Source organism: Rhinolophus sinicus, chromosome 11, assembly GCF_057876585.1.
Source record: "Rhinolophus sinicus isolate RSI-liver-muscle chromosome 11, RSI-T2T, whole genome shotgun sequence".
NCBI classification, from domain to species: Eukaryota; Metazoa; Chordata; class Mammalia; order Chiroptera; family Rhinolophidae; genus Rhinolophus; species Rhinolophus sinicus.
Window position 1 is genome coordinate 17586096 of NC_142511.1, and position 13799 is coordinate 17599894.

At 37.3% G+C, this 13799-nt stretch overlaps 1 protein-coding gene across 1 annotated transcript in view; it reads left to right on the top strand.

Annotated features, from left to right (window-relative positions):
* INTS7 (integrator complex subunit 7) overlaps positions 1–13799 on the top strand; it is a 59412-nt gene that overhangs the window by 24830 nt on the left and 20783 nt on the right. The window contains exons 8-12 of the mRNA XM_019738098.3: positions 4794–4911; positions 7244–7378; positions 8884–8981; positions 11643–11882; positions 13455–13592. Of these exons, the coding sequence (XP_019593657.1) occupies positions 4794–4911; positions 7244–7378; positions 8884–8981; positions 11643–11882; positions 13455–13592 (729 nt within the window). The remainder of the gene's footprint in view (positions 1–4793; positions 4912–7243; positions 7379–8883; positions 8982–11642; positions 11883–13454; positions 13593–13799) is intronic.

Genomic DNA, 13799 nt, shown 5'->3' on the forward strand with positions numbered 1-13799 from the left:
CACATCCCTGGTGGCCATTCTCATTCTAGAGTAGAGAAGAAGCCCCTGTTTAGGAACTGACCCAGAAAACAGCAATTCAGGACAGAGCTTCATTTGAACATAGGGAGAGAAATTCAGACCAAATAGTGAGGAAGACGGTGGTGAGTGAGAAAGCGGGCTCCATTTGAAGAGTTAGATTTTTCCTTTTTGTCAATACGAAAACTTATCCTGGTAAAAACAATTTTGTAATAGGCAATGTCCTAGAAACAGAAACGTGAACCAGATTTCATCATTGAAATACGATGTAGCATCTCTGGGGAACTTTGTGATTATGCTCTGTTAAGCTTACCAATTTGAATTAATGAAACTTTCAATCACTACGCATTTACTAGAGCATTTTAGGTACCCAGTATTGTGCTAGATGACAGAAATTAGATGATAACGTTTTAAATAATTTTATCATAAGATTTTCTAAACATTTTGTTCAGTTTTTCAAATGGTAACATTCTTGTTCTTTAAGATTACTGATATCATTATCTTATATAAAATGCCTCACTTGCCTTTTTGATTATCCCAAAAGGTTAAATGTCTGTTATACACAGAGCACTCTATAAGACATAATTTTATATAAATTATATAAATATAGGCCCTTGTCTTTAACCTCTGGGGCTGTTTAGTTGAGGAGGAGACCTACCTAACCGCAAGCTAATTAACAGTACAAGGCGGGACAGTTTAGGCAATAAAAAGTGGATAAAAGGAAATGGTCTAAGTGCTTGAATAAATAATAAAAACTAAGTATTACCTAATAACAGTCACTTTTTAAAACATACTTTCTTTTGAACTTCAAAAACAGTATCTACAGGGGATGCCAAAAAAATGTACGCAAGTGGGCACTTTGGTCAGTGTTGCTCAAGCAGTAGTTTGCTGTAATCAGAAGTGTCTGGACGCTGATGGTAACCACACTGAGCACCTCTTGGTAATTGCAGAAGTCAAACGTGACTTGTGTTCAGCTTTTGTTATCAGTATATATTGAGTATTACAATTTTAATAGTTTTTTTCCTTTCTTAAATTGCGTATACATTTTTTGGCACCCTCTGTATAGCTGGTTTTATTTCTTCGTCCCCTGCTTTTTCTTTTTATTAAAATTATTGGGGTACATTGGTTATTAAAATTACATGGGTTTCAAGTGTACATCTCTATAATACATCATCTATATATTGCATTGTGTGTTCACCACCCGGAGTCAGTTCTTCTTCCATCACAACACTTGCTTTTAGATCTGTTTTCCTGTCACTTTGCTTAGGCACTTACTGCTAATCCAGAGGCTTTTTCTGCCTTTATCATCTGTTCTCTGTAATGTTGACCCTGTCAACCTACCCCTTCTTTTGCTTTCTTTGGCACTTAACTGTCTTCACTCATTCTTTCCACTCTCTAAACTGTACCTTCTCTGTGTTCTTCACTCCCTGTTTTCCTCAGAGCTGAGTCTTTGATCCTAGGTGCTTTCTTCCATTTATTCTCTGCCGTTCTGGTAGCTTCCCCTTCTGGTTGCACTCCCTAACAGTCTGGTCCTTGTGCTTGAGCTTCTGAATTGCTCTCCAGCATAGCAATCCGTAGGGGTTGCAAAGTGCTTTGACTCTCAGTAGCATTTTAATCTTACAGACAATAGATGTCAACCCCCCACTTATATTTTAAATTTTAATTAATTTCTCTTAATGCCAATACATTTATGTATCACAATTCAAAAGCCACAAAAGGATATATAGTAAAATATTTCTCACTTACTGTTTGTTTACCATTCACTCAGCTCCTTTGCCCAGTGGCAATCAATGTATGATTTCTTGTAGGTCTTTCCAGATGTTTTATATGAAAACAACAGTTCTGTATAAATCTTTACCCCCATTTTACAGACAAAGAAGTTGAGACTCAAAGATTTCAGTAATTGGCTCAGATCACAGCCATGGTAAGTGGCAGAGCCAGAATTCTAATGCGAGTCTTCCAATTAAAAATCTGCTACATCTCAGATTCCCAATGCCTGGTAGACATTTCTTCTTAGACTTAATATCTTCCTATTTTCTGTCCTTCCTCTGAAATTAGCAAATCCCCATCTCAATCTTTGTAAATGGAATCAACATTCTCTGGTCACTGGTCTGAAATTTTGTAATAATCATCGAATCCTTCTTGTTCATTCCCTCACATGTAATCTCTTTCAAAATGTCGCTCATATTCATCCTCTGCTTTCCATTCCTACCACCAAGTCACGTTCAGGCCATCATCGCCACCTGCCTGGATTACTGCCATAAGCTACAGGCTGGTCCCTAACTCTCAACTCTGTTAACTCGTTCTATTTTTTACCATTTGCCAGAATAAAATTCCCTAACACTTCAGGTGACATTATTCCTCGCCAGTGGCTTCCTTTTTTTCTTTTCTCATCAAGTTTAAATTTCTGCCTGTCTTTCAAGACCCACTTTAATCTAGCCTAATCTTTCCTGTTCAGTGTTTCTCTCTCCTTCCTTCCTTTTGGATGTATCTCCTCATAGGCCACAAATAAATTCTCCATATTCAGGCCTAATTGCCACAGTTCTTGTTTGCATCACCTAGACTGTGTTTCCTTCCATTACCACATACCCACCCACTCTATTTTTCAGGTCCATTTCCATTCCTGCCATGATAATTTTTGCTGCTGCTTCTATTTTTGTTATTAACTACGTTTTTCTTCCACTTGAAGAAGTACACATGCATATGATGAAAAATTCGTATACAATAGGTGAAAACTTCTTCCCTCAGGTCTTCTCTGCAGGAGTGATCACTGTTATTAGTTTCCTATGTGTCCTTCCTGAATTTTTCATCCATATGCAAGCATGTGTGTGTCCCATCTTTACAAAGGAAAATACAATATGTGCGTGTTCTGAACTTTTATCTCTTAACACTGCATCTTGGGGGAACTTCTCATATAAGAGGGTAGTTCTGTTGCATTCTTTTACCAGCTGTGTGGTACTCCCTTTAAATTCCCAATCTCCAGGTGATGAGACATTAGTTTCCAATACTTCACTATTATTGTTTACGTTGTGACATTGATTAGTTTTGTTGTTTTTTTAAATCACCTTCGTGAACATAAATTTCTAAAAGAGAAATTTTGTGGTCTAATGATACGTGTATTTAAATTTTTGAGATTCAATGCCAGTTACAATGAAATCTACACCATTTTACCCTCAATCAACAGTGTGTGAGAGTGCCTGCCTTCTTTCCCCAGTTTTAAGTGCTATGTATCATTAAACTTTAATCTTGGCCAAACTGACTGGTGAAAAGTAACTCGTAATTTAAAGTTTTCAAATTATGAGTGAGATTGTTTGCTTATTTATTACTAAGAACTTTTTATATATTAAGGTCATTAGGTCTTCATTAATCTTACATGATATAAATATTTTTCCAGTTTATTATCTTTTTACTTTTCCCATGTTAACTCTTCATACTTTTTATAGTTTTTTTTTGTTGTTGTTTTTCTTGGAGGGGGCCACAAAAAAGAAACAAGGATCTAGTTTTATTTACAGAGGTGATTGGGCAATTCTCCTTGAAATGTTAATTAAGTAGTCCCTTTGATTTGAAATGTCTTTATTATATATTAAATTCTAGTGTGTATTTGAATCTTTTTATGGGACCAGTTCTCTTTCATTGATTTCTGTGTTCGGGAGTTGGAAAAACCTTTTTACTTTTTAAATTTTTATGGGTTCATTATATATTTTAATATTTTAGCAGGGTTGTTTTTGGCCATCATTATACTTTGTCACAATTTTTCTGGATATTTTCTGATTCTTATTTTTCTATATGACCTTTGGAAACATACCCTCCTCTCTCCATTGTCAATGTTTTTATTTGGGTCATATTACATTTATTGTTTAACCTTTCTGAAATTGTATTTTTTCATTTTCTCCCTAGTCTTTAAGTTTTGCTCATTTTTGAATTTTTGTGGGAGAACGGAAATTAGTTTAATTGAACAGGGCAGTTATTTGACCGTTTATATTATATGCATTCATGTCAGAGTCCTAAGAGTAAATATATAGGGTGAGGCAAGAATGAGAAGCACTGTACCATGAGCATATATTCATAGCTCACTGCATCAAAAGAAAAACTAGCATCTTGTTTTTGGTAATACTTCAGACCACCTTAGGAGTAGAGGAAATGACCTGAAATGGGAGGAGATTAGAGCCTCACTTACTTACAAACTAGATAGAATGTCACACTCTGTAATATTTTTAAAAAATGCACATATATGAATTACTATTCATGTCTCTCAGGTAAGCAAAAAATACAGTAGAAGTTCTGCTTGTGCGGACTAAATAGTACGTAATTCATAATGGTCTTAATCAGAAATCATTCGTGATGACTACTTCACAGTAGTCTTTATTTTTTAGAACAGGTGTAGATTTACAGAAAAATGGAAAAGCTAGAGGATTCCTGCACACCCCACACCCAGTTCCCCCTGTGACTGATATTTTACATTAGTATGGTACTTTTGTTACAATTAACGAGCCAGTTTCAATACATTATTGTTATTAACTGAGGTTCATACTTTTTTCATGTTTCTTTAGTTTTTACCTACTGTCCTTTTCTGTTCCAGGATCCTATCTGGGATACTGCATTATATTTAGCAACGTGTCTCCTTATGTTCCTCTTGACTAGTGTTCCTCTGACCTAAGATTTTTTATCACGGAAAAAAGACAATACAGAAGTTTTCTAAAAGCTAGAAAATTTTAAATGAGTAGACGTCCTGAAGTCTATTGATGTTTTAACGTTTGTGTTCCTTCTCTGCATTTTAGGCGCTCTGTGAGTGTGCCCTCCAGACCCCCTATGACAGCTTAAAGCTAGGGATGCTGTCTGTGCTTTCCACACTCTCAGGGACCATCGCCATCAAACATTACTTCAGCATAGCTTCAGGTAAGAGGAAAGGAGGTGGTACATGGATAAGGTGCTAATCCTTTTATTCGTGTGGATGTTTCAGGTTGTTTATAAAGCTTTAGAAGCTGGAAAGGTTTCAGTCTCATCCTCTGTTAGATGCTAGTGATTTATTTAAAAATTATTTCTTAGCTAACCTATGGTAATAAAATCTTGCATCCTTGATCTTAACTCAAGGATATTGTTTTTTTGAGATTTGCGCTTTCTTGAATTATATGTGGGTGAAACAGTATTTTTGAGGATGCTTAAAATAGCTGGTTTGCTTTTGTACGTCTGTGACTCAAAGTGCCCTTTGAATTTAAGTACATTTCAAAGGCCAAGTGATGGTGAATTTTAAAAGCAAATGTCGTATGCTACCTTTTAGGTGTATGTGATCACTCTGGAAAATGATTAAAATAAAATAAAACTACCCCCGTTCAGTAATGCTTTCCTGGTTGCCTGCCTAAGATGATTTAACTCCAAAATGTCTTTATTAATGCCCAGGGAGAGCTTGCTTACCTAACAGGCTTAAGGCTGAAGTTTTTTGTTGTTTTGTTTTAACGCAACTTTTGTGGAGTCTCTATTCCTTTTGTAGTCAGTTAATTTGAATTGAATTAAAGAACTGTAATATACACTGGTCCTTTTTATGGTTTTACAGCAGATGAACTTACTTACTGGGTAAAGGGAATTCCTTGACGTAGAAGTCTTGATAGGAAGCTGAAAAGACCTGATCTTCTGTTGTAAGCCTCCCGACCACCTAAGGTGCACACATGTGGCCTGAACTTACCTAATCACTTTGATACCACAGGCTGAATTGGGAGCCAGTCACAAGCAGTGATGTGGGAGAATCTATTCTGGTGGTACAGCAATGACCACAGCATCAGCCAGTCTCCAGGGCACCCTCTAGCGGTGGTTGTTGGCTATGTCTTGTACCTTGGGCAGCAGTGCAAGTTACAACATCAGGATGTCAGTAACATTGGCAGTAATGTCTTCACTGGGCTAATTCCATGCATGGTTTGGGCTGTGATCTTGGTTGGTTGGTTTCTAGCCTCACCTTTTCTTTGAGCTTAGTTTTCCAGCCTTTCTAGTAATCCTGTGAGGTACGCTGTATCAGTTATCGATTGCTACATAATAAATCACCTCAAAACTTAGTGGCTTAAAACCATGACCATTTTATTTGCCCTGATTCTGCAAATCAGCAATTTTGACTGGCCTCAGCTGGGCTTTGATTTCTTCTGTAAAAGTAGGGTATTGAATCAGATGATGCCCAAATCCTTTCCAGCTCTAAAATCATGAATTTCAATGTAAACCTTTTGAGATATAACTATATGCCAGCAATTGAGGTAGGAAAAGCAAACCTAAAATTTTTGTTTCTCCATTCCTTTCTTGAAGGTAAGGTTTTATCTGCCAAGAAGCCTTTAATGAACTCCGTTTGAACTCCTAAGATACAATCTGTAGTTGTTTTGGCTTGTGCACTGTTGCTTAGCCAGTTTTTATTAATATTTTCATGAGAATGTCTTACATTGATTTTAGATCCTAATCATTACAAAACTATTAGCACATACCTATTCTAAGTCCCTTGACAGGAGAAAGAGAAATGGTAATGTATGTTGATGATGGATGATGTAGAGGTAAAAAATTTTGTGGAAGTTTATTCATGGAGGTTTTCTCGTGAAAAGGAGAAAAATGAGCCTATAAGCTGACATGCTTTTGAATTATAAGGTCGGACAGTTAGCTTCATGAACTCATCCTAGAAAAAGTGCTCCATACCTCATTGCTGAATATCACTGTGTTCCCCTTCGAAGTACTCCCCTTGGGAAGCTATGCACTGACACCAGCACCTAGTCCACCCTTCAAAGCAATTTTGGAACTCATGTCCTGGAATGGCCATCAGAGCTGTCGTCCTCTTACCCTTGATGTCCTGAATGTCATCCATATGTCTTCCTTTCAATATTTCCTTTATCTTCAGGTAAAGAAAGAAGTCATTGGGGACCAGATCAGATGAGTAGGGAGGGTGTTCCAATACAGTTATTTGTTTCCTGGCTAAAAACTCCTTCACAGACAGTGCCGTGTGAGCTGGTACATTGTCGTGATGCAAGAGCCATGAATTGTTGGTGAAAAGTTCAGGTCGTCTAACTTCTTCACGCAACCTTTTCAACTCTTCCAAATAGTAAACTTGGTGAACTGTTTGTCCAGTTGGTACAAATTCATAATGAATAATCCCTCTGGTATCAAAGAAGGTTAGCAGCATTGTTGCAACAAGTTTGCGAACGTAATTGTCAGACCTTGTATATAAATGGGTTATAACCTGTACTACTTTTCTCTGCTTGTTTAGGAAATGTGGGTTCTTCCCCCAGATCCTCTGATTTAGTCAAATTAGCCCAGGAGTGCTGTTACCATAATAACCGGGGCATTGCAGCTCATGGAGTCAGAGTCCTAACTAATATAACCGTCTCCTGTCAAGAAAAAGGTAAGTTTGATCAGGACTGATACTGGATATAAACTTTTGATTAGAACTTAGAGCTTGGGCCAATTTCTGTGTGGGTTTGTTTTTTTAATCCCTTACTTTTAGCCACTGTGCTTTGATATACTAGTTGCCTCCTTCTGAAGGGTTCTTAGAGCAAGTTTTCTCAAGAGTACTTCATCCTGTGAAAAAACTTTAAAAATGTGAGTCCCTTGAGATTGGGATTGTGGAATTGAAAGGTTTTATGGAGCGTTGCCCATTTCCTCCCACTGTTTACATTGGTATATATGGTGTGGACGGGGATAAGGCAGCTATGTTCACCTGTACAAAAACCCGAACAATTTAGGAAGAAGTATCTTAAGTTATCAAGGGGCTTAAGTAACAAATGCTTTCACCTAGGGGCAAGTGAATTAACAGCAATTTGAACTTAATTTTCATAAAATTTTCCTCTAGGTGTCTAGAGCATTAAATTGATCTGCATGATTAAGAAGGCTGTGCCTAGAAAATAATGCATGTACCATTTTATTGTATTCCTAACATCTTTTGACCTAAAGGCGTGGAGAAGTTCAGGCTGGTGTTCAAAAGCAGGAAATGCATTTTGGATGTTCCATCTGTTTCAGTGCCTATTTTGATCTTTATTAAGGATCATAAGCTTAGCAGTCTCTCTTATTCCCACCAGCCTTCAGCACTGCTCGTTCTTGGTACCTATTTTTTTCTAGCACCTGACCTTCACTCGCCTTTACACTGTTTGCCAAGCCCTTATTCTAACTCAGGAGGAATTTATTTAAATTGTATGTTGATTCTTATTTGAGTAATTAAACCTGTTTTATTTTTGGAATAGTAATGAGTATTTTCTATCATTTAACATAGAAAACGGCTATATGTTCTCACAGCTGACCTATGTTAACCTAAATATGGTTAACTAATGTATTCAGAACTTTCTAGAACCTCTTGAGAAATTTTAGTCCTAAGGTAGTGAAAAGATGCTGAAATACTGCTATTACATGAGACATCTAAGGGATTTGTTCTTTATGGTTCAACTTAAAGATTAATATGATTATGTGGGGTCCTCATTACTTCCTAAAAGTGGTGTAGCTTTCATTAGAAACTGAAAATTGTAGCATCCTAGGTGAAAATGGACCTTCATAATTTATGTCTGATTCGAAAGATTAATACATACTACATGGTTTGCTGTTCCTAGTATTTTCCTCAGCTAAGCTGGTAACAGAGTTTGGTTATGCTTTGTTTAAACCTTTATGGTTTTAGCTCTTGATTTAATGTGTATAGTTTTATAATCTTCAATAGAGTGATGAAAATACAGAAGTCTAAAGATAGCCTTTACATTTGAAGAGTAATGCCAGAGGTACTTTTTCAGGAAGGTTAGCTTTACTTATTGAAGTGTTTCCTGTATCTTAGACTCCTTAATGGTTTCTTCTTTTGTGTGTGTGTGTGTGTGTGTGTGTTTAATCTTCTCTACCTAGCCACTATAAAACTTAATGTCTTTTCTCTAGACCTTTTGGCACTGGAACAAGATGCTGTTTTTGGCCTGGAATCCCTTCTGGTCCTTTGTAGTCAAGATGATAGTCCAGGTGCTCAAGCCACTTTAAAGGTGAAAACACCAATTCTTTTCATATAATGCCTGTTTTCATTGCGTAAACTAGGAATTGGCAGTCTCTCTGTAAAGGGTCAGATACTAAATATTTTAAGTTTTCCATGTTATGCACTCTTTGTCCCACCTACTCAGTTCTACCTTTGGAGCACAAAAGAGCTATGGACGATATGTAAAAAGTGGGGGGACTGTGTTCCACTAAAACTTTATTTACAAAATCAGACAGGATTTGGCCCAAGGGCAATAGTTTATCAACTCCTGGCTTAAACAAACATTTGCCCTTGGTCTTCACTTTGAAAACTAGCATTTTGACCATTGGTGTTCCAAAAGAGAGACAAAATAAAAATCTGAGGCTTGGCCTATTTTGCCATCAGTTGACAGTATTTATTACGTTTTAATTGGTACATATAATGGTCCTAAACAATATAAAACAAAGTTAAATAGGCAGAGCTTCTGCACTCTTAAAAGTTTGAGATAGCACTAATAAGATCACAAAAAACTGATGAAATAACTGCAGCCTAACTCTGTATAGGTGTGCATTAATTTCCCAAGTATAGAAGCCCTAGTTTTTAAGCCAAGTAAAGAATTGTAAAAAGTTTCACGTTTATTTAATTATAGAAATTCTTAGAGATATTTAAGATTTTTTAAATGTGAGTTGAGACTGTTCTTATTGGAGTGAAGCATCAAATATAATTTGTGATGGCACAGAATTAATAATTATGAATAGCAGGGTTAATAGAAGTAAAAGGCTATTAGATAGACATTGCAGAATGTAAGAACTATAGCTTGTCTAAGGTATGGCTAGACAATAAAGATATTAGCACCATTAAATAAAAGCTGCTAATGAGAGGTGGTGAAGGAAGTAGGCAACGTGTGTTCAGCAAGTGCTTGAACCCCAGAATCCCTTTGGAACCACAATACATGTATTTAAAATAAAAACTTTTCAAAAAGAAAGAAAGGAAACCAAATTATTTTCCCTCCAATTGTGGGTGTCAATAAAACACTGGACTCCACAGTGGGGTATACAGAGGTGATCAACAAAGGTCCCCATGTTAGAGTTCCCCATCTGAGGATACTCCCGTCATGTATAAGGGCCTATGATACCAAGCAGAAATGCAGTAAGATCTCTGGTAGTAGAAACGAAGGTACACTTATAATAAGAGGACGGAGTTGGGAGTGATTAGTTTCAAGTTGAAGGATATTAGGGAAGACGTGAACAAGGAGATGTCATATGTAAGTTGAGCCCTGAAAGATGGGGGAGCATTTCAGTTTTGAGGAAAGATCATTTGAACATGAGGGACCTTGTTATAGAGAGCTTGAAAGCAAAACTGTACCTATTCTGTTGGATGAATGGTGAGTATCCCGCTGTGGCTGGGTGACAAATCTGAGGTTGGAAAAGTAGTTTGCAGCCTGGTTATGGAGGATCTCAAATACCGTGCTGAGGAGCATTGGCTCGATTCTATAGGTAGTGAGTGAGGAGACACTAAAATGTTAAAGTCATGGACATGTTCTAGCCTTGGTTGTAATGTTTGTTGTTATTTAATTGTGTCTGTTACGTGCCAAACTTTGTTCAAGGCTTGTATGTAGATTTTGTTTCAAACTTTACAACAAGTGAAATTTTTTTTCACTTTGCAATGTAGTGAAATTTATCCTCTTATACTCATGAGGAAATTAAGACTCAGAGAGAGATAATAACTTATTCAAAGATACTTAGCTAGTAAAGGGCAAGCTGATCGTCAACTCTGGGTCTGTCAGACTCTAAAGCTCATTATATCTTCTTAATACCACACTGAAAGCTACATGGGTTTAGTGAGGGATGAGTTAATGGACTCATCTTTTCAAGAGACTGGAATTAGGTAGGGATTTATGTTGTGGTAGAGAATGGAAAGGAGCTTAAAGAGGTGGGTTTTACAGACTTGACAAAAGTTTCTTTGAAAAAAGAAAAAAAATGACTAGATTTAGTGATCAGTGGCTGTGTAACAGTGAGAGGACTTCTGGGCGTCTAGGTTTGGTGGCTGGGATATTAGTGATGCCATTAACTGGCCTGAATGGAAGCTCTAAAGCCAATTGTTTTTTTAGTTTCAGTTGAGAAATAAGAGAAAATTAGAAACCTCTTCCCCATTTCATCGTGCTTAAGAGTTACCGAGGGCGCCTTTCTTAAACTGCAAACTCTCCGTAACCCAAATATATGTGCACACAGTTAGTCCATTACATTTGGGATGGTGGGGCCCAGGAATCTATATTTTTATTAGCATCCTGGGAGATGACAGCGTAGGTAAGTTTACAAACCGCATTTTAGAAGCAATTCTTAAAAAGTAATGCAAGTATGGTAATAGTGACATTCAGTTGGACATATATTTTGCCACTTTGGCATTATCCCTTATGATTTTCACCTCATCTTTTATTATTTTTTTGTAGTCTTAGCTTGAAATGAGTGATTAATGTGCAGTCCTGACTTGCTATTTAGTTTGAAACATGGCACACTTTGCAGACACTAATAGGGGATTCATTGTGTCATGTGTTTATTACGCAGAAAAATGTTATGCCTTACAAAAAACCTTTTCCTTGATTTTTCCCAAAAACGTACACAAAGTTCTTTTGCTTAAAGCTGCACTTATTCCCTTCACAGTGTAACTGGTCCATGTTCTTGTCAATGTGCAGATTGCTCTGAATTGTATGGTGAAGCTGGCCAAGGGCAGACCCCATCTCAGCCAGTCAGTGGTCGAGAGCCTGCTGACCCAGCTGCACAGTGCCCTGGACGCTGCCCGCATCCTCATGTGCCATTGCCTGGCTGCCATTGCCATGCAGCTGCCGGTGCTGGGCGACGGGATGCTGGGGGACCTCATGGGGCTCTACAAGGTGATCGGACGATCAGCCACCGACAAGCAGCAGGAACTGCTGGTAAAGGCTGTGGATGGACGGGGTTTGGTCTAGTGAGAATTACGACACTTTAAGAATTTAGCATTACTGTTGCACTTAAAAAGCAAAACAAGTCACAGGTTAAAGCAGTTAAGACCAAGGGAGTCCTGAAGTAAAAAAATAGGATTGGAACCATGAGCTTTTTATTTTACTATTTCCACTGTTGATTTAGAAAGCCCAATTTAGTTCAGATCTAAAACGTCTTTCTTCCTCAGCCCTGTCAGGTCAGCTTAGTGTAGCCAAGGCCTTCAATCTGATGTTTTTGTTTCATTACAAAGAACAAAATGAAAATGGATTTTCTTCCGTTTTATACAAAACAGGTAACTAATGAACTAAACCTGTTGTGTACTTCCGGAAATATAAGTTGAAGGCCTAATGGTAACAGTGACCATAAATTAGCCCAGATTCCGCTTTCCAATCCAGGACCTCTTTAGTTGTTTAGGCTCCATTGTAGTCCTGGGGTTGAGAAAGGGGCATACTTAGAAAGAAGCAAGTCATGGGAGCATTGTAATAATGTTTATTTGAAAGTTCTCCAAGGCTGAGAGTAGGCTACCTTCTAAATAGGCGTAAATTAGATGTAAGCCTTAAGTTGGCCACTCCATGTTGTTTCTGGTCATCTGAATTTAGGGCTTGGGAAAAAGCTTAAAAAAATTACTTACTCAAGCCTGTTTTATATTTAATCCTCCAGGGGGCATTGTGTAAAAGATAACTCCGTCTCATCAGTTGCTATCAGGAAAGGGGTTACCTGGTACCCAAGTGGCAGTGTCATGGGACTGACATCACGTAGTTATCACAACATGTATGGACCTTTGTATATATTACCTTTGGGACACTAAGAAGCCGTTAGCCAAGTTTATTTTTTATCGAAGCAGCATTTTCAACTAATGTGCTTTGTCCCTTTTTTTTGTTAGTACCATTTTAAGGCAATTTTAAAGTAGGAAACATAATATTCAAAAAGTATAAATAATAATACAATGAAAACTCTCGCATCCATCACCTAGCTTAAGAAAAAAATATTACCAATACGCTTGAATAGTAGTGCCTCCCTGTATACGTCGCTTCTCCCGGAGATAACCACTCTCCTGAGTTTGGTGTTTCTCATTCCCGTGCATGTTCTACATTTACTACCTTAGTGTATATCCAGCGTAGTGTGCAGTAGTGTGTTTTGCATATTTTTAACTTTATATAGATGCTATCATACTACATGTAATTTTTTCTCATTTGCCTATTTTTGACTATTTTGTGTGAATCATCTATACTGATAAGTGTATCTCTAGTTTATCCACTTCACTGCTGTATAGTATTTCATTGTGTGGTTTTATCACAATTTATCTGTATTTATGGACATCGTTTCTAATTATTTGCTATTATAAACAATGCTCTGAGCAGTGGAATAAATTGCTTAATAACTTCAAAGTGAAAAATGTCAAAGGAAAACAAATTTTGTTCTTTTTTGATGGGCCCTCCTTAAGTAGTTTTTCTCCCTTTTGAGTAAAGTTATGATGTTGACTAGAATGACATGATTTTTTTAATTGTCTTCTTGCTCAATGTTAGGTGAGTTTGGCCACTGTGATTTTTGTCGCCAGTCAGAAAGCACTATCTGCTGAAGTAAAGACAATAATTAAGCAGCAGCTTGAAAGTGTCTCCAATGGATGGACTGTGTACCGCATTGCCAGGCAGGCATCTAGAATGGTATGTGTGGTCCTTCTATGTGAACTGGGTTGGTGAAAGTGACAGGTTACGACCCTTAGGTTGTGTGGTTGTTACTCCTAGTCAAAACTGAACATAAAGGTGGAAGTCCTCCTTAGTCACAGGATTGAATGATGATGAAAGAAAGGGCCTAATTTTTTAACTTTTCTCATATTAGAATGGCGTGTATGTTGTTACGGGGAAGTTGCA